A 22,883-nucleotide genomic window follows, 5' to 3' on the forward strand; every position below is an offset into this window, starting at 1 on the left:
TTGCCTCCCAGCCCTCCGAGCTGCTGGCGGCGGGAAGGGCTGCAGCGGACGCGGAAAGCCCGGCGGGCGGCGTTAAAGGGGAACCCGCTGCCCCGGTGCTCCGCGGCGCGAAAGCTGGCCCGGTCCGGGAGCACGGGCGCGGACCAGAGAGCAGCTCGGCCGCCGGAGCCCGGCCCCTCCCCTCCCCTCCCCCGAGCCTCACTCCGCTCCGCCGCCGGCGCGAGCCCGGCGTAATTCACACTTTGCAGCAGCGGACCCTGCGCCAACCACGGCCGCCGCCGCCACCGTGACGTCACGACGCCGCGCCGCATGTCCCGCGCCCCGCGCCGCCGCCGCGCCCGGGAGCCCGCCGATTGTCCGGCCGGGGCGGCCCGCGTCCGCTCCCCTCGGCGCCGCGCCCCGCGCCCGCCTGGCCCCTCCCGCCTTCCCCGCAACTCGCGGCGCGTGTGCACGAGAGTTCCGCGGAGCATCCTCGGGCGCACGGATGGGGAGTTTGTTCGGCCTACCCGACCGGCGCTAATGCGTCGGACAGACCCAAAATGCCGGGAGCACCGGGAGCACCGGGAGCACCGGGCGCCCTCACCTCACCGTGCTCCGCCCGGCGGGGCACCGCGCGCGTCCCCTCTGGAATTCCCGCACTGGGGCGTCGCGGGAGACCGCTGCGGCGGTGACGCCATCAGATCTCCGGGACTTGGTCCTCCCGCTACGTCACCGTCCGTGCCCCACCAAGGCAAGGCTCCAGTGGCTTTCCCTTGGCAGGTGAGGCCCCCAGGCTTTCGGGGCCTGCAGGGCAGAAAAAGGGACGAAAAACTCCTGAGTGAGAAGGAGGGTCTTTGGACGGAGAAAAGTGAAATTTTGCTACCAAGAAAACGAGAAATGACGATATTGAGAAGACAAAGGTGACAAAGAGATCAAAAGTTCCCCTAGCCAGCCATTACCCTTCTATGTTAGTGTTTGCTGGTTAGGATGTAGAAGAGCTTTTCACCTGTTTTGGTAAGACGAGGACTTAATTTGCTTGTTCTTTTAAGTTTCTGCCCCAAAGTGCCAAAGCTTTACCGCAGGAGCCGATCGTTTCAGACGCCTTGAGCATCACATACTTCAACATGAACAAACTCTTCCTCTGGCAAAACTGATCTGGAGCCTTTCTCAGGGCATCCAGTCTTCCAGATGATCCTCGGCAAGGTGGCAGGCTTTTAGAAGTGCAGTGCTGAGCCTGAGCTTAAAGATGTTACAAATTGAGTATGCATGATCAGATAAAGGGATAAAGGTGTATTCTCTTATTTAAACTTTGTGCCCCTGTGTATTTTCTACGTGCCTTGTCTTTGTCATGTTTTATGATCCATTCAGTGTCACGGAATTTGTCTTCACTAGATGATGAAGCACTAATGAGATTCTTTTAGCGCAACAACTGATCTCACTGTCTTTGAAATTCTAATTACTCCCATAACGCATAGTAGATGTGTTAAGCATCTCATTAGGGATTACACTGAGCACTGTGGGCCATTTACTCTTCAGAAAGTCGTTACCAAACAACGGACTAAATTGGAGGTAGATTCATAGAAACAAACTTGCCCTACACCTTACACAGATAAATTTCAAGAACTAACCTCAAGTGATATGTACTCTACAACTGCTGGACATGGTGGTACAAACCTGTAATTGCTACTCTTAAAAAGCTAGGGCAGCAGGATGAAGAGTTGAGAGTTCAAGATCAGCTCAGGTAGCATAGTGAGTTCAAAACCAGACAGACTATATAGTGAAATGCTATCTCAAACAAAACAAAAAACAATTGAGTACCTCTACACAAAGCTGATACTGGTAAAATTTTGTTGAGTAAAATATACCATATTTGATAATAGCCAACTGTTAAGCTGATTAAAGAATAATAATAAGACTCACCACTAAAATAAGACTCACCACTAAATAGGTAATTAAACAGTACATCTCCAGTATGGTCTATTTCAGGGTACCTGTTTGAGCCAAGAGCCCTGGCAGGTATTTTATATACAGTATTCTTACCCAACACTATAGTTACACGATCTAATTTAAGTTAAGCAGTCATTTTCCAAAACTAAGTCACTTACCATAGTAAACGCTGGTCTGACTTCAGAGCCATGGGTTTTCCACCTCACCATGCAATACATCAAGGAAAGAAATTTATGTTTTCAGTATTCTTGGGAAGGCATTAGCGTTCACCAGAGGAACACCAGAAAGGTGTGAGGGGAGAATGTTAAAGAGAGATTTCAAGGGATTGGCTCAAGATTGCAAAAGCTGAGGTCTGGAGAGTAGATAGGCAGACAGACAGACAGACAGTAATAACAGACTTTGCATTCTGGAATCTGAAACCAGTAAGAAAACTGCCAGGCTGAAAAAACAGGCAGGAGTTCTGTGCTGGAGTCTTAAGAAAGAAAAACCCAAATCTCTGCTCGTAAACCGTTTAACAGAATATACAAGGCCCAGCCACTTTGAAGAGAATAGTCTGCTTAAAATCCTCAGATTATAAAGTGTTGCCAACATCTTGACCTAAATTGGGCTAAACAACTGGATGTTACAGCCTAACCAACTTGACACGTAAAATTAACCACCACAGAGAGAAACTTTAAACTTAAGGAATGAAAGAAATCCCATTACCTAAAGCAACAACAACAACAACAAAAAGAAAGGAAAGGAAAAAAAGCAAGTCAAGGTTCATACAAAGGATGCTTTTGTATTTTTATATGCTAGTATACTTTATACTATAATATAGTGGAATACACGAGACTTGGATGTTTAAAAGAATGTCCTCTGAATATGCAGAGTTACTGCAGTTTAACTTGATAATGGAACATAGTCCAGCGTATTTTAAACAAGATAGTTCTAAAACTGCCCAAAGAAGATGATTAGTCAGCACAACTCTTATGAGATGAAAAAACAAAGTGAATGTGAATATGGATCAAAGAAGCAGAATTACTGAAGGTGGTGCAAAAAGGATTTATTATAGAGATTTGTTATTATAATACAGGCTTTCTTATGGAGAAGCTGGTGTGGTAAGGTTAGGGAGGAATGATTACAGGCTTATAGAAAAGCCACTAAAGTGGGAGCAGGGAGGGGAACTGGTAAAGAGGTTTATAAAAGCCATAGGCTTCAGTGTCTGGTAGTGAGTGTGAAGTCACTAGTCAGCTGCAAAGAAGTAAGAGGCTTGGACAAGTTGTGATCTATGAGAAAAAAAAAAAGTTGGAATCCTTGTCTCTTCCTCACTGTGTCTCACCCCAGTGACCCAGAAGAAGCTGGTGCCATTAGCCAAAGAGCTAGCCCTGGATACAGAGAAGTTAGAGATACTGCAGGCCTGGGCTGCTACTCCTTAACATGAGGCAAGTTGACAGAATAAGACATTTGCACAAGTTGCCACAATACCTAGGATGTTGTATAGAACTTCCACATGTAATGACTTCATATCCACTTTTCAAATCTTCCAAGTCTCTGCTGTGGGTAGCTGAAACCAGAACCATAAAATGGGGAATGGGGGCAGGGAGAAGGCAACTTCTAGGAAATGCAGTCCTAGTTAGCAAAGTTGATTATCAGTGCAGAATTACTCCAGTTCCACGAGTGTTGCCCTGACATCCATGCTCACTCATTTCATACTTCTTCCTGGGACATGTAGCTTTCTCTTGTACAACCCTAGCCATGTCATTCCCTCTCCAAAAGAGATGACAAGGCCTTTGAGTTACATTTATTCCTCCACATGGTAAATGGCAGAACCTCCTTAATATTCTGAAACTTAAATACCAACATATAAGGCTACCTAGCATTAACCAGTATTAGAAGAATGAAATAGAGACAAGTAGAAAATAATTGGTTAAAATGTTCAGACCTATGTCAAAATGCTCATAACTGTTGTTCCCCTTGTATGTGCATGTGCTAACATTCTGATCACTGTCATTTATAACTGCTATCTCTACCGTGATCATTTCATACTCAGTTTGCCTTCAGGAAATATCTTAGCTGGTAAGGTTCCTTGCCTTATGAACTGACCAAAACTTTCCTGAGCAGTCAATTCATAGAGAGTGTTAGAGTTTACCCTCAGAGTCTGAACACTAAGTACCAAGAACAGCCCTAAAGTTCCCTGCATTTCTTCTTCAGCTGTGTACCTATTTAGTTGGCTTAGTCACTACAGATAGTATAATCATCCCTCCCTGGCTTTGAGAGTTAACTAGGAGTCCAGAATGGCCAAGTGGCAGTCTCAACTTTCAATATAACTGAACTCTTAGTATAAGCCCCAGTGGGAAATTCTCTTCTAGAACATTCAGAGGGAGCAAGAACTCAATTTTGGATTTATAGTTTTCATAACAATGAGGAATTAAAACACCTGCTGTTTTTGGCATCCAGGTTCTAGCTATTTGTTATAGCAGCCCTGGGAAATATACAGGAATGATACTTAGTCCTGATTCTGGGTCAGAACAGGTTTTAAGATTCTTCTAGATTCATTTCTCTGTGCCACGTTTAAAAGTGTCCCCTGCTCATGACAGAGCTGCTACACATGAACTCACTGTATCTGAGGCTACCTGTCCAAGACCAGCACATGATCAAGCCAATCCATATTCCAGCATGTGTGTGTTTGTGGGGTGGGGGTTGGTGCTTACAAGGCCCCACCGCTCAGAGTTATTGGTAGACAATGGCTGCTTGAGGAAGGAAAGTCGGTTTTCTTAAGAGGTGTTGACTCTCTGCTCAGAGGTCATCCATGCTCTGCAGCCTGGCCCTACATTCATGTGCATTTGGGCATTGCTAATTGGACTCAAAGGTCTGTAAAGAGAAAAGAGAAAAATGAAAAAAGGGGTGGGAATAGAAAGTTGGGAGGAAAATATGGGGTGTCTAGGAAAAATTGGAGAGGGGACTGTGTAGAGTGAAAGGGCCAAAGACCCTCACTTGACGCCAAGACCAGGGCCAAGAAACAGAGCTGAGCTTGCCACAGAAACTCACAAATCCACAAGCTCAGGACTTGAAATCCCACCAATCCTCGCCCTGGAAAGCACCCCACTCCACACACCCACACAAAATACCTATAGAAAGTCTGTCTTCTGCTCAGTTCCTGCTGCTTCTCTCCAGAGCAGAGGCAGCAACCTCCTTGGGTTTCCTCTTCCAATAATCTCTGTACCATGTGACTTTGTGGTATTCCTTGGCTCCTAATTGCCAGGGTACTTCTTTGTACAAGGCAGTAACTTTCACCAGAGCAGAGCTATTGCTGGGGAAACATGTCCCTTCTAGAGCAGAGCCATAACACTTTAGCTGGAGAAATCCTTCCCTGCAGCTCTAGCAGAACTGTAACACTTCTGTAGGAAAAGCCTTGCCCTTCAGAGCTTCACCACTTACACAGTGGGGTGTTGATTAGATCAGATTACATTGTGGACATATATGAAATTCTCAAAAGAATAGGCAAAAATCTTAAAAATATATGAAGATTTTAAAATGGTAAAGTAACAACTAACCAAGTTAGCTGGTTTTTTGTTTGTTTGGTTGGTTGGTTGGTTTGTTTTTCTTTTCGTTGTTGTTGTTTAAGGCACTGCAGAAAACACATCTGCTTAATTAAAGGATTTAGGAGACCTGACAGAGAAGGATCACAAATTTTATTCTCTACTTATAAATATTGAGATGACTGTGTGATATTTACATTCTGTTTCTAAAAACAAGCTTCTCTCTTGCTATCTCTGGGGGAATAGTAACGAGTATCCGAAGGCCCTTTCCTTCACTGTCCATGAATGGCCGTGTAAATGTTGAAAAGAATAAATCTTAGAACAGCAAATCTTTTATAGTGCTCCTAAAAATTGATTACCAAGAAATCTTTATCAAATATTTTATTTTTAAATTATATGTACATGTATATGCCTGTGTCTGTACACATGACTAAAAGCCCCTGATGACATGGGCACTGGAAAGCAAGTCCTCTGATTATTCAGCAGTTTTCATCACAAGTATCTCTGAATTTTACTGTCATTTGTATATAAAATAGTGACATTTGGGGCTAATGAGATGTCTCAATAGGCAAAGACGCTTGCTAGCAAGCCTGATAACCTAATTTCAATCCCCAGGTCCCACATGGTATAAGAGAGAACAACCTACTCCCACAAGTTGTCCTCTGACCTCTGCATGTGTTCTGTGACATTTGCTCTCAAGCAAGATTTTTTTTTTTTTAAGTTATACCGCAATTACAACAAGACAGGGGAGAAAATACCTTCAAGTGCCTTTTCAATCCCCAGATTTTCCATGCATTTGTTTTCCCCCCTGGATATTTACCAAATAGTCACAAGTTTTTGGATGTTCTACTAGGTATATAAAACAAACCAGAGTGGCCCATGCTTGAATGAAGTCATTTATTAATTGAGGCACATGTAAGTGAGTAAATGTGTAATAGGATAATCACATGAGGTGTTACTAGGGGCTTTATTAGTCGGCTTTCTGTCACTAACACATACCTCTGATAAAGAAACTTACAAGGAGAACAGTGGAAAGATTTGTTTGCCTTACAGTTTTGGTGTTTCCATTCCATGGTTGTTTATACTATTGTTGGACCAGTGGCAAAAGAGCACACAGGAACTGCTCTCCCCGTTCTGGTTAGAAACAGAAACAACACAGACCAACCTCCTAGGACATGTTTCCGAATGACCTCCTAAGTGGTCCCCCTCATCTCAGTGGCTCCATAGGCTGAAAACCCTCTTGGCCTTCGGAAGATACTTATTCAAACCATAGTTGGTACCATGACTGAAAAACATGTACCAGAAAGCAGGACACAGAGGCCAAGGAAGCTTTCCTTAAACGGTGATACATTATGACAGACCTCTATGAAATGAGGAAGTGAGTTAGACAGGAACTGAAGGCTGGGAAGAGAACTTTCCTGAACGAGAGACCCAGTACAGAAGACTAGTGCATAAGTAAGGTAGGGAGAGCCTAGTGTCCAGAAGCAGGGAAGGCAGAGAAGCTTGAACCACTGAAGGCCCTTCTAGGCCTGTTGAAGGATTTGCATTTTATTCTGAACTATGATAGGAAAGCCACTGGGATATTTACTGTTGTGCTTTGCAGCAAACTGGCATTCATATCTAATTTATATATGTCTTTAAAATGCCTCTGGCTACAGTTTTATAGACAGTGGTTTCTAAATGGAAATCTGAAGCAAGGAAATCATTCTAAAAGTTTTAAATAGCCTGAAAGAGAGATGAGGGCGCCCTCAAGTTTTTCAGGCTACATTATGTAAATTTATATATTGTACACGCTCAGATAAAGTTCTAGCCTTCCAAAAGCCATCCTTTCAAGTTTAAATCATAACAGTCACAGAGTTCTTCAATGTCCCCTGAATTATTCAAGTTAGAAACCTGTAAGAGTTTCTGCATAACCAGTTTATATCCATTCCAACATCTTACTCTTAGCTCAAAAAATTAAAACCATTCAAATTGATGAATAAAAATGAAATGCCTCTTTTAAAATTTGAAAATAATTTTATTTCTAGGGAAAACAAATATAAACATAAGACAGTGAAATAAATGATATGTTAGCAGGATAAAATTTATTTTTAACTGTTGAAACATACATTAAAATTTATCTTAGTCACAAGGATAAGAATTTTGTTAAATGCAGTTAAATCTTACAAAATTTAGAAATCAACATAATGCAATTACTAATAGTTACAATTCTTAGAGTAAACTTGATATACAAAATTAGTTAACTTTAAGGTAAATTTTTCACTTGGGAATAAGTGAGAATTAGTAATTCTGGTTATTACTTTTAGAAAATGGAATGACGTTCAAGGTCAAAGCTTTTTTTTTTTCAAATTTAAAGTTTTAAAGTTTTATTGTAGAATATTTATAATTTCTGGCAAAAAAAAAAAAACCAACAACAAAACAACGATATAGTTGATTCTTAGCGTCCATGTCCACCAAAGATACAAGAACGTAAACACAGAGGAGCCGGCCATCAAGTTTATTAGAAAAAGATTACCATTTGGTTATTTCTTTCTTTGAACTTCAAGGTTCAACACTCGCTCCAGGGTGCCCTTCTTTCTGCTCCCTTCCCTTGGTGGAGTTCACAGGCAGGACAGTCATGTGGGGCTGCAATGGCATACAGCAACAGAGTCTCAGACATGGTTTGCAGAGTAGACACCGGGGATGATACTACAGCCTTCTCAGCAGCTACCTGCAGTCTGCTTTGCCTGCAGGGCTTGCAATGTCACCTTTTCTTTACAAACTTCTGGAAGTATTGGGATTTAAGCATCTCCTCCCAGCTCCCAACATGCTGTCCTGGACTTGCAGGAGGGCTTAGCGGCTGGAGATGTCATTCTCTGCAAAGGGAGAAACCCCAGCTATGTAGTCAGGGGCAAACCTGTTGGTCTTCTGCCTGGCCTTGTGGGAGAGTTGCAGCTGGGGGAAGCACTGATCTTCGGTCAGATGCAGGCTAATGGTGTATTTGCCCCCTTTTGGAGCTGGTAGTGAGTATCGGAGGCCTCGTGGGTTCAGAACTTTGTGGTTTCGGGAGAAATGCATGTGCAAGGTACCGTCGTCATTGATAGTCACAGACACTTTCTTCAGGGTCTTGTTCCCACAGTACCCACAGAACACTCGGTTCATGTCCGATGTCGTCTTGAAACAGCCATGACAGTGCAGGATGTAGCTCCAGGCCTCTCTGACCAGCATGCGGTTTACTGCCAGCATGTGCAGCCCCATCTCAAGTAGAACATTTTGCATGGAGAAGTCTGTGGTCACACAGCCAACTTGCACGTCCTTTGGGATGTCACACTGCTCCAACTCTTACTGGATCTGCTTGATGTTACTAGAGGTTCTCCATCCACCTCCATCGTCGTCATCACTGTCTTCAAATTCCTCCTCCTCCTCCTCCTCCTCCTCCTCCTCCTCCTCCTCCTCCTCCTCCTCCTCCTCCTCCTCCTCCTCCTCCTCCTCCTCCTTCTCCTCCTCCTCCCTTCCATCAATCAGCAGCTCTTGCAGTTCATGGTCAATGTTAGGCAAAAGGTTCCTCCCGAACATGAAGGAACTGAATTCCAGGTTCTCAGGCCCATCAGCTGGTTGGCCCGGATCCACCGTTTCTTGTAAGGGTTTAGACTTGGAGGGCAGATGGAAACCAGAAATGTGCAGAGGAGTTTCAGGGTGCTGAATTGAAGAGGTCACTTTAACCTTTTCTGGTTCTTTTTTTAGATGAGACACCCCGACAAATTCTGCTTCTAGCTGGTAAGTCAGAGCCAGCACCTGGGTGTCTGTGGCAGAGAGGCTGGGGTAGTCCCCAGTTTTCTTGGAAAACTCAGTCACTAGCCGCACATACTCTGGGAAGGGCTCCTTGAACCGAAGGTGGTAGGGCAGCACTGCCAGTCACCTGTGCCGTGGCCTTGTCTCGAATCTCTCTCACCACCTCCCGGATGGTGTAGATGTTTTTTCCGATGTCCTGTAGAGGCGCGTCCCTCAGGAAAGCTCCGGCTCAGCCACAACGTGTCCCCAAGCTTTTTACCAGGCAGGTATGGTACTCCATGCTTCCTATGTGTTGGGACAGTCTTCCCAGGACTGAGGCAGATTATCATGAGTTCGAGGCCATCCTAGAGCTGTATAACAAGACACTTTCTCTTGTCTCAGACAACAAAGGCTTTAAAGAATTTTCCCATGACAAATAGTGCAATTAAAACATAGGCAAAGGAATGGATGTGCTACATACCTGTGTTCCCAGCACTGGGAAAACAGAGGCAACAGGATTGTGAGAGTGGGGCCAACATGGGGATATAGCAAGAATCTCAAAAGGAACAAGCAAGCCAATGAACAATTACAACATAAAGCCAAGAACTAAGCAGACATTTCAGGAGGGTGTCGCTGAGCACGTAGGAAGGTGCTGAGTGCAGCTTGCAGTTAGGGTGATTCAAATGGCAACCACAGCGAGGTGTCACTTCCTCTGCTGTAGGGTGGTTATCAGATATATTAATGTCTATTTATCTACACAACAGGAAATACAGATGTTGATAAAGATGTGAAAATACCAGAACCCTTAGACACTGCTGGAAGACATGTAAAATGGATTTGCTGGAGTGGATAACAGTTTGGTGGTTTTTCAAAAATATTACAGATCACATATGATGAAGTAATTCCATGCTATAACACCCAAAGATACAGAAACAAGCATTCAAACAGATACTTGTGTGCCATTGTTCACAATGCTCAGAAAGTGGATACACTCCAAATATATATCAGCAGATGAATGAATATGACCAAACAACACTGCCCCTATATACAACTGAATACTATTCAGCCTTAGAAAGAAATTCTGCTGTATTCTATACAATAGATGAGCAAATAGGGACACTTCGCTAAGTTAAATAAGCCACAAACACAAGGAAAAATAGCTTATGATTCTATCTATATGATATAACTAAAATAGTTCAATATCAGAAAGCAAAAGTAAGACGGAGATTACCAGTGGTCGGGGAAAGAGAATATGTCCAGTACATTTTCTGCTGCTATAGCAAAAACAATGAAGTCTGGGAGGTTTATAAAGATTACAAGTTTATTTTACTCACAGTTCTGTACGTCTAAGGACAAAGTGCCAACATACACTCAGCTTCTGATGGGGACCTCATGCTGCATCACAAGAGAAAGATATAGAAGCAAGTATGTACACAAAAGAGATAGATAAGTATACCGAGAGAGGAATTGAGGCGACCTTGCTTTATGTCATCTCTTGAGAGAGTCAAACCAGTCTCATCAGAACAAGTACTTCCCATGAGATAATCACCACTTGGAGGTGTTGCCACCTCTCAGTACAATTGCTTAATAATTACATTTCAACATGAGTTTTTCTGAGAATGACCACATTTAACCCAGGGCAAGGAGGAATAAAGAGTTAGTATTCACTGGGTACAGAGTTTCAGTTTGGAACAGTATAAAGCGCACCTGGAAACGTAGCGGTTACAGCGTACTGCACTGTAACTGTGCTGAGCACCACTAAACCATGCATTAGTGACTCATTGGAGTAGTCACTTTTACTAGGCTTTCCTCCCCTAACAACACTCCTCCCACCAAGAGGTTACGCTGTAAGAGTTCATTTCCTTAGCCACTCTCTGTGGAGCACGAGAATGATACCTGATGGGGGCAGGTGACTGTGCTTGTATGTTCATTGCAATTGCCTTCTCAGACGTGACAATCAATTCCCCTCCACTACAGTGGCCAGAGTCTGTGATATAGCTCATTGGAGCTTCTGGCTTTTTCCTTCCTTCCTTTCTTTCTTTCTTTCTTTCTTTCTTTCTTTCTTTCTTTCTTTCTTTCTTTCTTTCTTTCTTTCTTTTTTCTGTTTTCCCAGACAACTTTGTAAACCTTTTTCACAAGATCCATAATACTTTTTCTTTCATTTCAAATAGTCTGAATCGACCAAAAATAGTGAAGTTGTTTGCTGTGTTGAACTCTGCACAAATACGATTTTCCCCCAATACTTTATCTGTTGAATTCTTCAATTCAGACTGGGCCTATGACAGGTGAACACAGTTTGTCTGCAGCACCACACATGTTGTTGGAAATGGTATGCCTTAATACCTTAGCTCTTGTGTATGTTTCCTTAGTTTGAACAGTTTATCATGTCTGGCAGGCAAAGTAATATAACTGACAGTTACTTGCTGACACATGATAAGCCATGTGGATTCAACTGGGAAGAACCACTGAAACTGCAGTTCTCATGGTAATGGGCTGAGAGAAAGGAGCCACGAAGCAAACAAAACACTAATAAAACATACTTATAACTAGATCAGGGCGGGTTTAGAATTTTAATTATTGCTGTGTGTATGTGTGTGTGTGTGTCCACATGAATACAGGTATACAGGTACCACAGGGGTCAAAAGATTGTGTAGGATCCCCTAGAGCTGGTATTACAGATGCTTATCAACTGCCCAATGTGAGTTCTGGGAAATGCAGTACATTCAGTCTTTTACAAGAGCAGAGCAAAACCAAGCAACAAAATTTGTTTTCTTGCTTATTTGTGTTATTTTCTTTTAAACACAAAAACAATCAGATACCTTTAAGAAGAAAAAAATCTTTAACAAACTACAAGAAAATTTGTACACCAAACAAATTTGGTCGTATTAAAGAGATAACTGAAAGAAATATTACCTGTGGAGTTTCATCTGCTAATACAACCCCAGATCCACATCTTTCACACCATGTCATTTAAGTGCAGTTCCTGAACTGCTCATACCAGTAATAACAACAATAATGGAAGTTCACAGAGAAATAGGAACACCTTGAACACAGCAAAAAGTTACCAATGGGAAAAATGATGCCAATCTTTCTACAAAAATCAATGATCACTGAAAGAGTCAGGCAGTTCCATCAGTCAGGTAAGTTACTGTTAGAGACATAGCTAAAACGATTTTGTGTAAGGTGAAAAGCCATTTTCTGTGACGCAGAATAAAAGATGGTTGAGCTTACCAACAGGCAGAGCTGACCAGAGGCAGGCCTTGATATGCTAATGAACGAACCCCAAGATGCTGTGGCAGGTGGGTCTGCTAGTGAACCTGCCCCAAGTGTGAGCCCTGATAATCCAAAAGTATCATCTGATGAAATGACACAAATTTGGAATTTTTGGAATGATCTCTTAAGACCTCACTGCTGTGCTCTGGAGATGGGGCTTTACTAGGCTTTGTGTTGATACTCACAAGAGGACTTGGGGCTATGCACTCCGTGGGCTAGGTGATTGTTGAACTCCCAACATTTGGAGTTCAACTGGGCTCACACATCCTGCTTGTCAGCACTGGCTGTGCCCACAAGGACTTCCTGGGCCTCTGTCAGTGCCATCCTCCCCACCTGTCACAGTTGAAGGACTTCCCAGTGGACATAGGATGAGACTGCAAACTTCCAGAGCATCTTCATCAGAGAAGATTCTCCTATGCAACCTTGTAGCAGCATTTTTGCCCATACAGCTGTTCCCTGCCTGGTGAGATGTCTGTTTAACTTTTATATTAGCACAAGATAAGGAATGTTTGTGTGCATAGACCAAGACTATCCAAAACCCACGTCTTGTGTGGACATCCTAATTGCAAATGCCTCACAGCCCATAGGCGGTGCTCTTCACAATTACCTAACGCGAGTCTAGTTCCTTAGGTGCCTTTTCCTCTTGTCTGTACATTTTGCTTGTGGTGCTTCCTCTAAAAGGAACAACCCATCAAGGCTCCCCAAAAGCAACTCTAGTCAAATGACTTGGTTTACATGTTAGATGTCAGTGAGCCCCTCCCAGACTCCTGCAGCAGGAAGCAGTCTCTTACTACATTTTGTATGATTGGATGTTATTTGTTTGTTTGTTTTTAATGCATTCATGTGTAGTAGTATTTGCGTTTATTTACACTCATGGTCTTGATGGATTCTGAATGCATATTTTCCTCCAACTGGTACCTCTTCTTTTCCTGCTCTGCATTATATCTTTCTCCTGCTACAGTAGATGCACATACCTCTCTACTAGACCACGCCCCACTGCTTCACAACCTTCCACCCCTATGAAAATGATCCCCCAGTTCTCTCATGTTTCTGCCCTGAACTTCCCTTGAAGTTTGCTCCCTTGTTTCTGACTGTAGTCTAGGTTTTTGCTCTGTGTAGCTTCTTTAAGCCTAGTACTTAAGTCTACAATGGAAATTTTGCTCTTCTCTACCTAACTTTTCTTGTATTCCTTGACACCACTGCTCTTGTGATCAGTGAATATAAATCTCCTCACCCATCCTTAGTGCCCATACCTGTTACAATGTTTGCTGATTTCATTTCTAAACTATTGTAATTTCAACCCTGCTTCTTTCTTCCACTTCAACCTAAACTTCTGACGGCTATTGTATCTTGTCCATCTATATCCACTATAGCAAAAATGGTACCTTGTTTACAGTAAAACAAGAACCAGCAGTAAAGATGAACAGTGGATGAGAGCATGAACGAGTTTCCCATCCGATGCATTGTGCAGCATATTCTCTTACTCCTTATTGCTCCTGTGCCACACTGCTCATTTGCACTGTGTTACTGAGGTACAGTCCAAATAGTCTCTCCCTGCATGTGTGAGGGTAAATTTCATATTTCTCAAACAGGCTGGGTTCTTGTTGCAAGCTACATAAGTCAACTTTGACACTTAAAATTCTTATTAATGTTTATCAACTATTCAAAACCATCTTTTTCCTAATAGCCAACTTTTACTCTCATCTTACGTATAAGAGAAATATTCAAGAGCTTTTTGAGTAGGACTTATTTTGCTTAATAAAATCATTTTCAGTTTCATCCATTTTGTTGCAAATGACATAGTTTTGTTCTTTTTGTTGGCTAAATAGCACATTTTCTTAACCCATTCACCTGTTGATTGACATTAAGGCTGATTCTATAACTTACCTATAGTAAACATTTATTTTGGCTGCCTTTTATTCCTTTGGGTATATATTCAGAGGTTGCATAGCAGGGTCATATGGTAGCTTATATCTAGTCTTTGAAGAGCCTTCATACTGATTTTCATAGCAGTTAGACTACTTGAAACTTCAAACTATACAGGAAAGCATAGTAAAAATACTTCAAGATAGAGGCATAGGCAATGATTCTGCATAGTAGTGCAATAGCCCAAGAAAGAAGAGAAGGAAATGACAAATGGAATTGTATAAAATTGAAAGACTTTTGTGTAACAAAGGAAAAACAGAGTTAAGAGACCAATTTACTTTGATTAAAAATTTTAAGGTTTTCATTGGTATGAGCTTCTTATTGATATAAAAGTGAGATGAACATTGATACTCTCATAGGCATTGTACCAGTATAACACATTTAGGAATACAAGGCTTAGACCCAGTCCTTCTTTAACTTTTTTAACATATTTGAGATGATCAGCCTGTGAGTTAAGGGACTATAGCAAATTCATGGCTTGGAGTTTATTGTTAGGGTGTTTTCTATGTTTTATTTAGAAATAGCTGAGTGGAGTTAACAGACAACAGTCCAGATTACCTTACATGGATAGTTGGTTTTCAAAACATCAGAAGTCCACAAAATTGACGTGACAAACATTTCTGTATTAATGTTCATTTTAATTAGAGACCTGTCTGCTCCTGACAGCTTCCTGTCTTGAATTCTAAGAAGAAATTGAGCATCTTTGGAGTTACTACAGTTGTGGTGAGACAGCCACTAGACAAGAATTGCCTCTTTCCATCTACAGACAAATTACTGTCCAGAAAACAACACACTTGCAGAATAGTTGACTGATTATATCTGCCAAGACCGAGTAATCAGCCCTTAATAATTCTGCAGCACTAAGGTCTGTCAGATGATCCTGGGCCAGAAGGCAGAAGAACAGATGCTCCAAAGTTTTGTAGTATAGGGAGTGGCCAGGTGTTCAGAGGTCTCTATAAATTGGCTAAGGTTTAGAAGCTATGCTTTGTGCTTCCCACAGTTATAATTAACTCAGTCATTCTGGATTTATGACGGGGTTGAAAACTTATAGCTATTTACCATAAGAGAAAAGATTTGAGTGGATGGTTGTCAGCTGACATTCATCCTAAAGCCAGGTTCAGAACTAAATGTTTTAGTTAGGATAGATGACAGAGGTGCTGGTTAGTCAACAAAAGGATGGACGGGGTATTAGGACTATCTTGTACCTCACTGATACAAATTGGCATAATTATGCTCTAATTGTATTTTGAGAGAAAAGTTTTATTTTAACAGGAAGGGTGATATGTAGGAGGAGCTAAGGTGGGAGGATTACTGAGAGGAAGAGAAGGAGTAAGGAGAGGAGGAGAAGAAGGAGAGGAGAAGCTAGGTGACCAGAGAGAGAAAGAGGGGGGGAGACAGGGAGGCAGATGTTCACGTATCTCCACCAGTCAAAGATAGGTGATATATCTAGGTTTGGTAGTGGGTTACACCTCTGATTGTGCATTACCAAACTTATAAAGCCTTTGATTAACATTTTTTAAAAAGTGTATAAATGCAAAAAGGAAAAGGGGGCATGATATAGGGGTTTTCTAAGAGGGGGGAATGGGGAAAGAGGATGGCATCTGAAGTGTAAATAAAATATCCAATAAAAAAAAGATGTTATAACAACAACAAAAAAGAGACAGTCTACAGAATAAAAGAAAATCTGTGCTAGTTCTTCACCTGACAGGGCTAATATCTAGAATATGAAAAACTGAAAAAAAAATCACCGAAAGAACAAATAATCCAACCAAAATATGGTTGAATGAACTGAATATTTTTCAAAATAGGATATGTAGGTGTTGTATAAGCACATACACTTTCAGCCATACAAGAACTACAAATACAGATCACATTAAGATTCCAGTTCACCCTAGTCAGCATAGCTATCATCATCAAGAGAACAAAAGCCAAAATACAATAGTCAGGATGCTTGGGGAAAAGATTAAGTACACATGGTGTGTGAGATTATCTTCTTAATGTATTATTGACTTCTATTTGCAAGTATTTTGTTGAGGATTTATGTTCATCAAAGATATTTGTATATGATTTTTGTTTGTGTTTGCTGGGTTTGGTGTCAAGGTGATACTGGCCTCGTAGAATAAATATGGAAGCATTTCTTCTCTTTACACTTTATGGACTAATTTGAGGAGCGGTGATCTTAATTCTTTTTATACACCTTATGAATTTCAATAGTGAGTCCTTGGTCACTCACCTTTCCCTTGTTGGGAAACAATTATTGTTTCAATCTCATTGCTCATTATGTATCTAAGTTGCTTGTGAGCTTCTTGGTTCAGCTTGGTTCATATGTGACTAGAAATGTATCTACTTCAAAGTTATCCTGTTTATTAGAATATGTGTTTTCAAAATAATTGCTTGTGATCCTCTGAATCACAAGATTTAGATGGTACCCATTGGAATAGCTCATTTTCTATCTCTGATTCTATGAAGGTGGGTTCCCTTTTTCTCTTTTGGTTAGTTTGGTTAAGGGCTTCTCAATCTTATTAACTCTTTCCAAGAACCAACTCTTTGTTTCAATGACTTTTTTTATATTATTCTTTTAGTCTATATTTCATTAACTTTTTCCTTAATTCTTACTATTTCTTCTCTTTTGTTAGATTTGAGTTTGGTTTGGTTTATTGTTTTCTAAGACCTTGAGCTGCATCATTAGGTAATTTATTGAAACTTCTCTTGTTTTTTTTTTTTTTTTTTTTTAATGTAGCTATGTGTGGCCATACATTTTCCTCTTAGAATTGTTCTTTCTATGTATACAAATTCTAATATATTGTTCTTCCATTTCATCTGATTTTAAGAATTTTTAAATTTCCTCCCAATTTCTTCATGACTTATCAAACACTCCGTGTCGTACACTTCTCTATGTATTCAAATTACATTTACTGTTTCTCTTGCTTCCAATTTCTAGTTTTATTCCATTATCATCTAGAAAGTTGCAAAAAAGTATTTCAATATTTTGAGTTCAATTAAGACTTTTTGCATGCCTTAAAAATGATAACTTGCTTTGGAGAAAGTTACATGAGGTGCTGGAAAAACAACCTGTATTTCACAATTGTTGAACAGACTGTTCTCTCTCTCTCCATATATATATCTATGACATATCTGACAAATATATATATATATATATATATATGTATATATATATCATATATGTTAAGTTCATTTGATTTCTGGTTTATATTAGTTTAAATGAAACTTTGAAGTTCCTTGGTTGATTTTTGTATCTGTATTTTGAGAATGTAGACTGGAATCACCATTTTTATTGAGTATTAAAGATATAAGTCAACTTATGTTCACTAATGTTTATTTTATAGCATCTTGTGCATGGACATTCAGTACATATATACTTGTACTTAGGATGAATAGAGCTTCTGGATTTTCCCTTTACCAATATATGGTGACCTTCCTTTTTCCCCATCTTTTGGAATGGCATCTGCTTTGTCAGGTATGTCTACAGCTACCTGTGCTTGCTTCTAAACTCTAGTGAAGGGTATCATTTCCTTCCTATCACTTTCAGTTTCTCTGTATAAATACATAAGTGTGTATTTCTTACAGGTAGCAACCAGTTGATTCTTACTTTTACCCAGTTAGCCAGCTGATGTCTTTTAATTAGCACATTAAAGTTATTTATATTCCTGTTTATAACATAAAGGTATATACTAATTCCTGACATTTTGTTGTTTTTCTATTTTTTTCTCTGTTTCTCATTTCTTATACAGTCTTTCACTGGAATTTACTTTTTTCTGTACTCTATGGTTGTATTCTTATTTTGTGTACGAGTCTTTTAAGTATTAAAAGTATTGTTAGCAATCCTGGTTTCATGATCATGAATTCCTTGGGTTTAATGATCATCTTATAAGTTCTTTATTTATTCTTCAATAGCTTTCCTCAATAAAGTAATCTAGGATTGTGGATATTTTCTTTCAGAGCTTAAAACACACAACTCCAAAACCGTCTTCTACACCACAAAGGATCAAAGTAACAGTACTTGTTTGTGGAAGGAGAAGACCAAATGAACAACAAAAGTGTATCTGAATGTGAGGGCAAATTGGCTGTGGCTCATGCCATCTTACTGGCCGCCATGGTTGAATCCGTTGAGGTGGCTGACTCATGGTATCCTCTTCCTTTTTAGCTGCTTCATGCAATCCCTTCCCAAACTGTTTACTTGGTGGAAGAGGATGACCATGGATAAGGGAAGACTGTTCTTCAGTCATGTGTTTAGAAGTATCCATGATTCCTTACTAGAACCTCCAAACAATGTGTCAATAATATACGGACCCTAAGGGCCAGTGAGATGGCTCAGTAGGTAAAGGCAACAACCACCAAAGCTTTAGGACAGAGTTTGATTTCTGGGACTCAAATGATGGAAGGAAAGAACTGATTCCTGTATGCTGTTCTCTGACATCCACATGTGCACTAAGGCATATGTGCGCTCACACAAATAAATGTAGTACATTAAAAAAACAATGCATATACATAAGAAGAATTTTGAAAATGCATATGCTCAAATAGCCAGCCAATGAACAAGCTTTAAAGAGGAGGAGGAAGAAGAGGAGGAGGAGGAAGAGAAGGAGCAAGAAGAAGAGAAGGGAGGGAAAGAAGGAGAGAGAAGAATTTGTCTTAAAAACAACAAAAATGATTTTCTTCACCAGGGAGATTATGCAGATAAAAGTACATATTCCCTACATCTGACCATCTCATTCTCTATGTATTCTTGGACTGTGTGTACTGTAGGAACAGCAAAGGCTGAAGATAGTCAGGTGCCTCTGTCTTGTTTTGTTTTGAAACACGGTCTTGCTGTGTAGCTCTTCTTGCTCTGGAACTATGTAGAGCAGGCATGTCTGGAACTCACAGAGTTTTGCCTTCCTTCCTGAGCCCAAAGTGAGATTAAAGGCCTGTGCCACCATGCTTGGCATCTCTCTTGTTTGTTATGAACAAGCTGGTCGGTGGAAGTGACTTAGGTTCAAATCTGGTTGAGATTGTTTTCAGTTTCTCTGTTCACTAGTACAAAATAGCATGAATTCAAAACTGCCTCCTCTGAGAGTTTCACTAGGTTAGGTAAACATTTTGCTGTCCTCCAAAAATACCATTTGCTTAGTTTTGTGTTAGCCATATCTGTTGCCCATAAGTGTAGGCATGGTTTATGTATCCACTGAGACTCCCTTGGAGATAACATTATTTGTTGGTTTGTTTGTCTGTTTGTTTTTTTGTGAGTAGTTGTCAATTAGCGGTAGCTTCAGGACAATGTCTGTTTCCCCTTTCAGTTCTGGAACCTTGCAGGCCCTGAGCATGCTGCCATGGTCTCTGTGAATATAGAGTTTTGAATAAAATGAAACCCAGCTTGCTGACTTTTCTTTCATACATTATATATCATGTTATTTGCGTTGTATCTAAAAAGTCACTACCAGACTAAAGGTCACTGATATTTTTTCCCTTTTAGCTTCTAGGAGTTTTATAGTTTTTCATTCATATCAGATCTATGTTCAATTTTGAGTCAATTTTTGTGAATTATATAAAATTTAGGTTAGATTCATATTTTTGGATGTGAATGAACAGTGCTAGCTTTATTTGTTGAAAAGACTATCTTTTCTCCTGAGCTTTTTTGTCGATTTACTATGGGTCTATATCAAGGCTCTCTATTCTGTTCTGTGGTCCATCTCATCTTTGACCCACTCCACTGTCTTAATTAGAATAGCTTTGCAGTACATCCTGAGTTGATAGCATCAGTTCTTCAACTTTGGTCTTTAACACAAGCTTGTCTTCTCATATCAACCTGGCTGTTGATTAGCTGTTGACACATACAAAACCTTGCTGAGCTTTCCCACTAAAGCTGCTGATCAAGTTAGAAAGAACTAGTATTGTGGTAACATTGAATCTTTCCATTCATGTATATAGATCATCCATCTATTTTTTTAGCTCCTCCTGGATGTCTTGTCAAGAATTTGTAAATTTCCTCATATAAATTTTGTACATATTGTGTCACATTTATACAAAGCTCTTCCATTATTTGTTCAAATTCTAATTGTTACTAGTAATTGAATGTTTTTATATTTAACTTTCCATTCTTATTTCATATATATATATATATATATATTACATTACATGTATGTGGGTATATAAGCAAATGAATGCAGCTGCTTTTAGAGGACAGATGTAACCCTGATTCCCAGGGGCTGGAGTTACAGGCAGTTCTGAGATACCCAAATGGCTCCCGGGAAACTGAACTCAGGTCCTCTGCAAGAGCAGTGTGTGCTCTTAACCACCAAGATATTTCTCCAGACCCCCTTTCAAAAATTTTTTTAAATATGAAAGAAGTACTGGGATTCCAATAGTTAAGAACTACTAGCACTTTCTTATGAGCACAAGTGTTTGAATGAGGCAGAACTAGCTTTTGAGGCTAATTATAACAACTGTTTTTGATACCATCGTTCAACATCTCCTAATCCTAGTCTGCCTAGAAAAATAGGTTGAAGTAATAACTACCTCACAGAGATATCGTGGACAATAGTGATAATATCTGGGGCAGCCAATACATCATCTAGCACATAGAGGAAACACATTAGTAAAAACTATCATTCTTCACATGTTTGACATGATTAGTAAACCAAAACTACTGTTTTTAATATTGTTTGGCCTAGTAATTCTACAGCCTAGAATAGACTTTAGAAAAACTTCAAAATTATCCCTGTGGTAAAGGACACTTAAGTAAAATATTTGCATTTGTTTTCCAAATGGTAGTAGAAGATGGAAAACAAGAGATAAGATAAATATATTAATTAAGATCTGATAATATAATGGATATTACAATCTATAAGACTGATTCATGAAAATCAATACATGGAAAAGACTAAGAAAAAACATCATTAAATATTATATAAAGATAAGCATCATAAATGAATGCTGTACATTAACAAAGAAGTTTGTTTCAAGGATCAGAGAATTGTAGATTTATTAGTTTTCCCCTTGAAATTTATTATTTAACAATTTTTAAATTATGACAAATTCTTTCTTTCTTTTCTTTTTTTTTGTTTTTTTTTGTTGTTGTTGTTTTTGTTTTTTTGTTTTTTCGAGACAGGGTTTCTCTGTGTAGCCCTGGCTGTCCTGGAACTCACTCTGTAGACCAGGCTGGCCTCGAACTCAGAAATCTGCCTGCCTCTGCCTCCCAAGTGCTGGGATTAAAAGCGTGCACCACCACCGCCCGGTGACAAATTATTTCTTGTTTAGTATTTTTGAAGCTACCCTAGTTTATCTAGCAAGTTAAGGGCTGGATCTCAGATTGTCATAGTTTATGCCCAATGGAAACTCATTAAGATTACTAGGATTATCCCTCTGATTCCACCACATATACATACCAAGTATGTACTCTCTATAAATCTGATAGTACAGTGAGTCCTTGGAAATATTTTTGCCATGGTCTTGACTTTCCATCAACATGAGAGAAAAGTAAAGAAATGAACTGAGAGCAACATGGACTGTTCTGTTCAGCCTTCCTTGTTCTTTAAAAAAAATCTTATTTGAAAATTATGCATGTCTGTGTATAGGTATGTATAAGTGAGTGAGTATGGGTGTATGGAGACATCAGGAAAAGTTGGCAACTTCACTGGAGGTGGAGTTAGAGGCAGCTGCCCACAGCATCAGGCAGCATCAGGCAGCATCAGGAGGGGCTGGGTGCTGAGCCTTGAAGGAGTAACAACACTCTTGACCTGTAGTCCTTTCCAGCCCCTCCTGTTCCTTTTTGTTTTTCTTTACTCACTTTACATCCCACTCACTGTCCCCCTCCTAGCCACCCCTTCCCATAACCACAATTCATCTCCCCTACCCCCTTCCCTTCTCCTCTGAGCTGGTGCTGCACCCGACTCTCTTAGGTATTCCTCCAACCTTAGCACTTCAAGTCTCTGCTAGGCTAGATGCTTCCTCTTCCACTGAGGCCAGACAAAGCAGCCCAGCCAGGAGAACATATCCCACTTTCAGGCAGAACATATCCCACTTTTTTTGGGATACGATCACTGCTCCAGTTGTTCAGGACCCACTTGAAGATTAAACTGCACATCTGCTACATATGTGCAGTGAGGCCTAAGTTCAGACCATGTATGTTCTTTGGTTGGTGGTTCAGACTCTGAGAACCTCAAGTGTCCAGGTTAGTTGACTCTGTCGGGCTTCCTATCCCCTTCGTGGCCTATAATCCTTCCTCCTACGAAAAACTTTCCCTTGGACATTTCTAAACATTTCAGGTAGAATTTTTCACTTTAATATGACAGAAGGTGTGAATTCATAGAAAAAAATTAAAAGAACAGCACCCAAAGAGCAATTCTGAGCTGGGCGGTAGTGATACATGCCTTTAATCCCAACACTCCTGAGGCCAAGGCAGGTAGATCTCTGAGTTCGAGGCCAGTCTGCTCTACAGAGCAAGTTCCAGGACAGCCAGAGCTACACAGAGAAACCCTGTCTCAAAAA

The 22,883-nt window shown here is 40.4% G+C and overlaps 2 protein-coding genes and 1 pseudogene across 2 annotated transcripts in view; 1 reads left to right on the forward strand and 2 right to left on the reverse strand.

The window, feature by feature from the left end:
- Nucleotides 1-2,177, reverse strand: part of Pde7a (phosphodiesterase 7A) — a 92,116-nt gene extending 89,939 nt beyond the window's left edge. Inside the window, exon 1 of the mRNA XM_076932167.1 lies at nt 2,085-2,177. Coding sequence (XP_076788282.1) covers nt 2,085-2,144 — 60 coding nt within the window. The 5' untranslated portion in view covers nt 2,145-2,177. The remainder of the gene's footprint in view (nt 1-2,084) is intronic.
- LOC143442178 (uncharacterized) lies at nt 310-1,286 on the forward strand. The gene is made up of 2 exons (XM_076933471.1): nt 310-759; nt 1,029-1,286. Exons 1-2 carry the CDS (start codon nt 310-312, stop codon nt 1,131-1,133), a joined length of 555 nt encoding a protein of 184 aa, XP_076789586.1. The 3' UTR covers nt 1,134-1,286.
- A 5,955-nt stretch (nt 2,178-8,132) lies between the features above and the next one.
- Nucleotides 8,133-18,512, reverse strand: LOC117706785 (RNA-binding protein NOB1 pseudogene; annotated as a pseudogene).
- Between the last annotated feature and the right edge of the window lie 4,371 nt (nt 18,513-22,883).

This window comes from Arvicanthis niloticus, chromosome 4, assembly GCF_011762505.2.
Source record: "Arvicanthis niloticus isolate mArvNil1 chromosome 4, mArvNil1.pat.X, whole genome shotgun sequence".
NCBI classification, from domain to species: Eukaryota; Metazoa; Chordata; class Mammalia; order Rodentia; family Muridae; genus Arvicanthis; species Arvicanthis niloticus.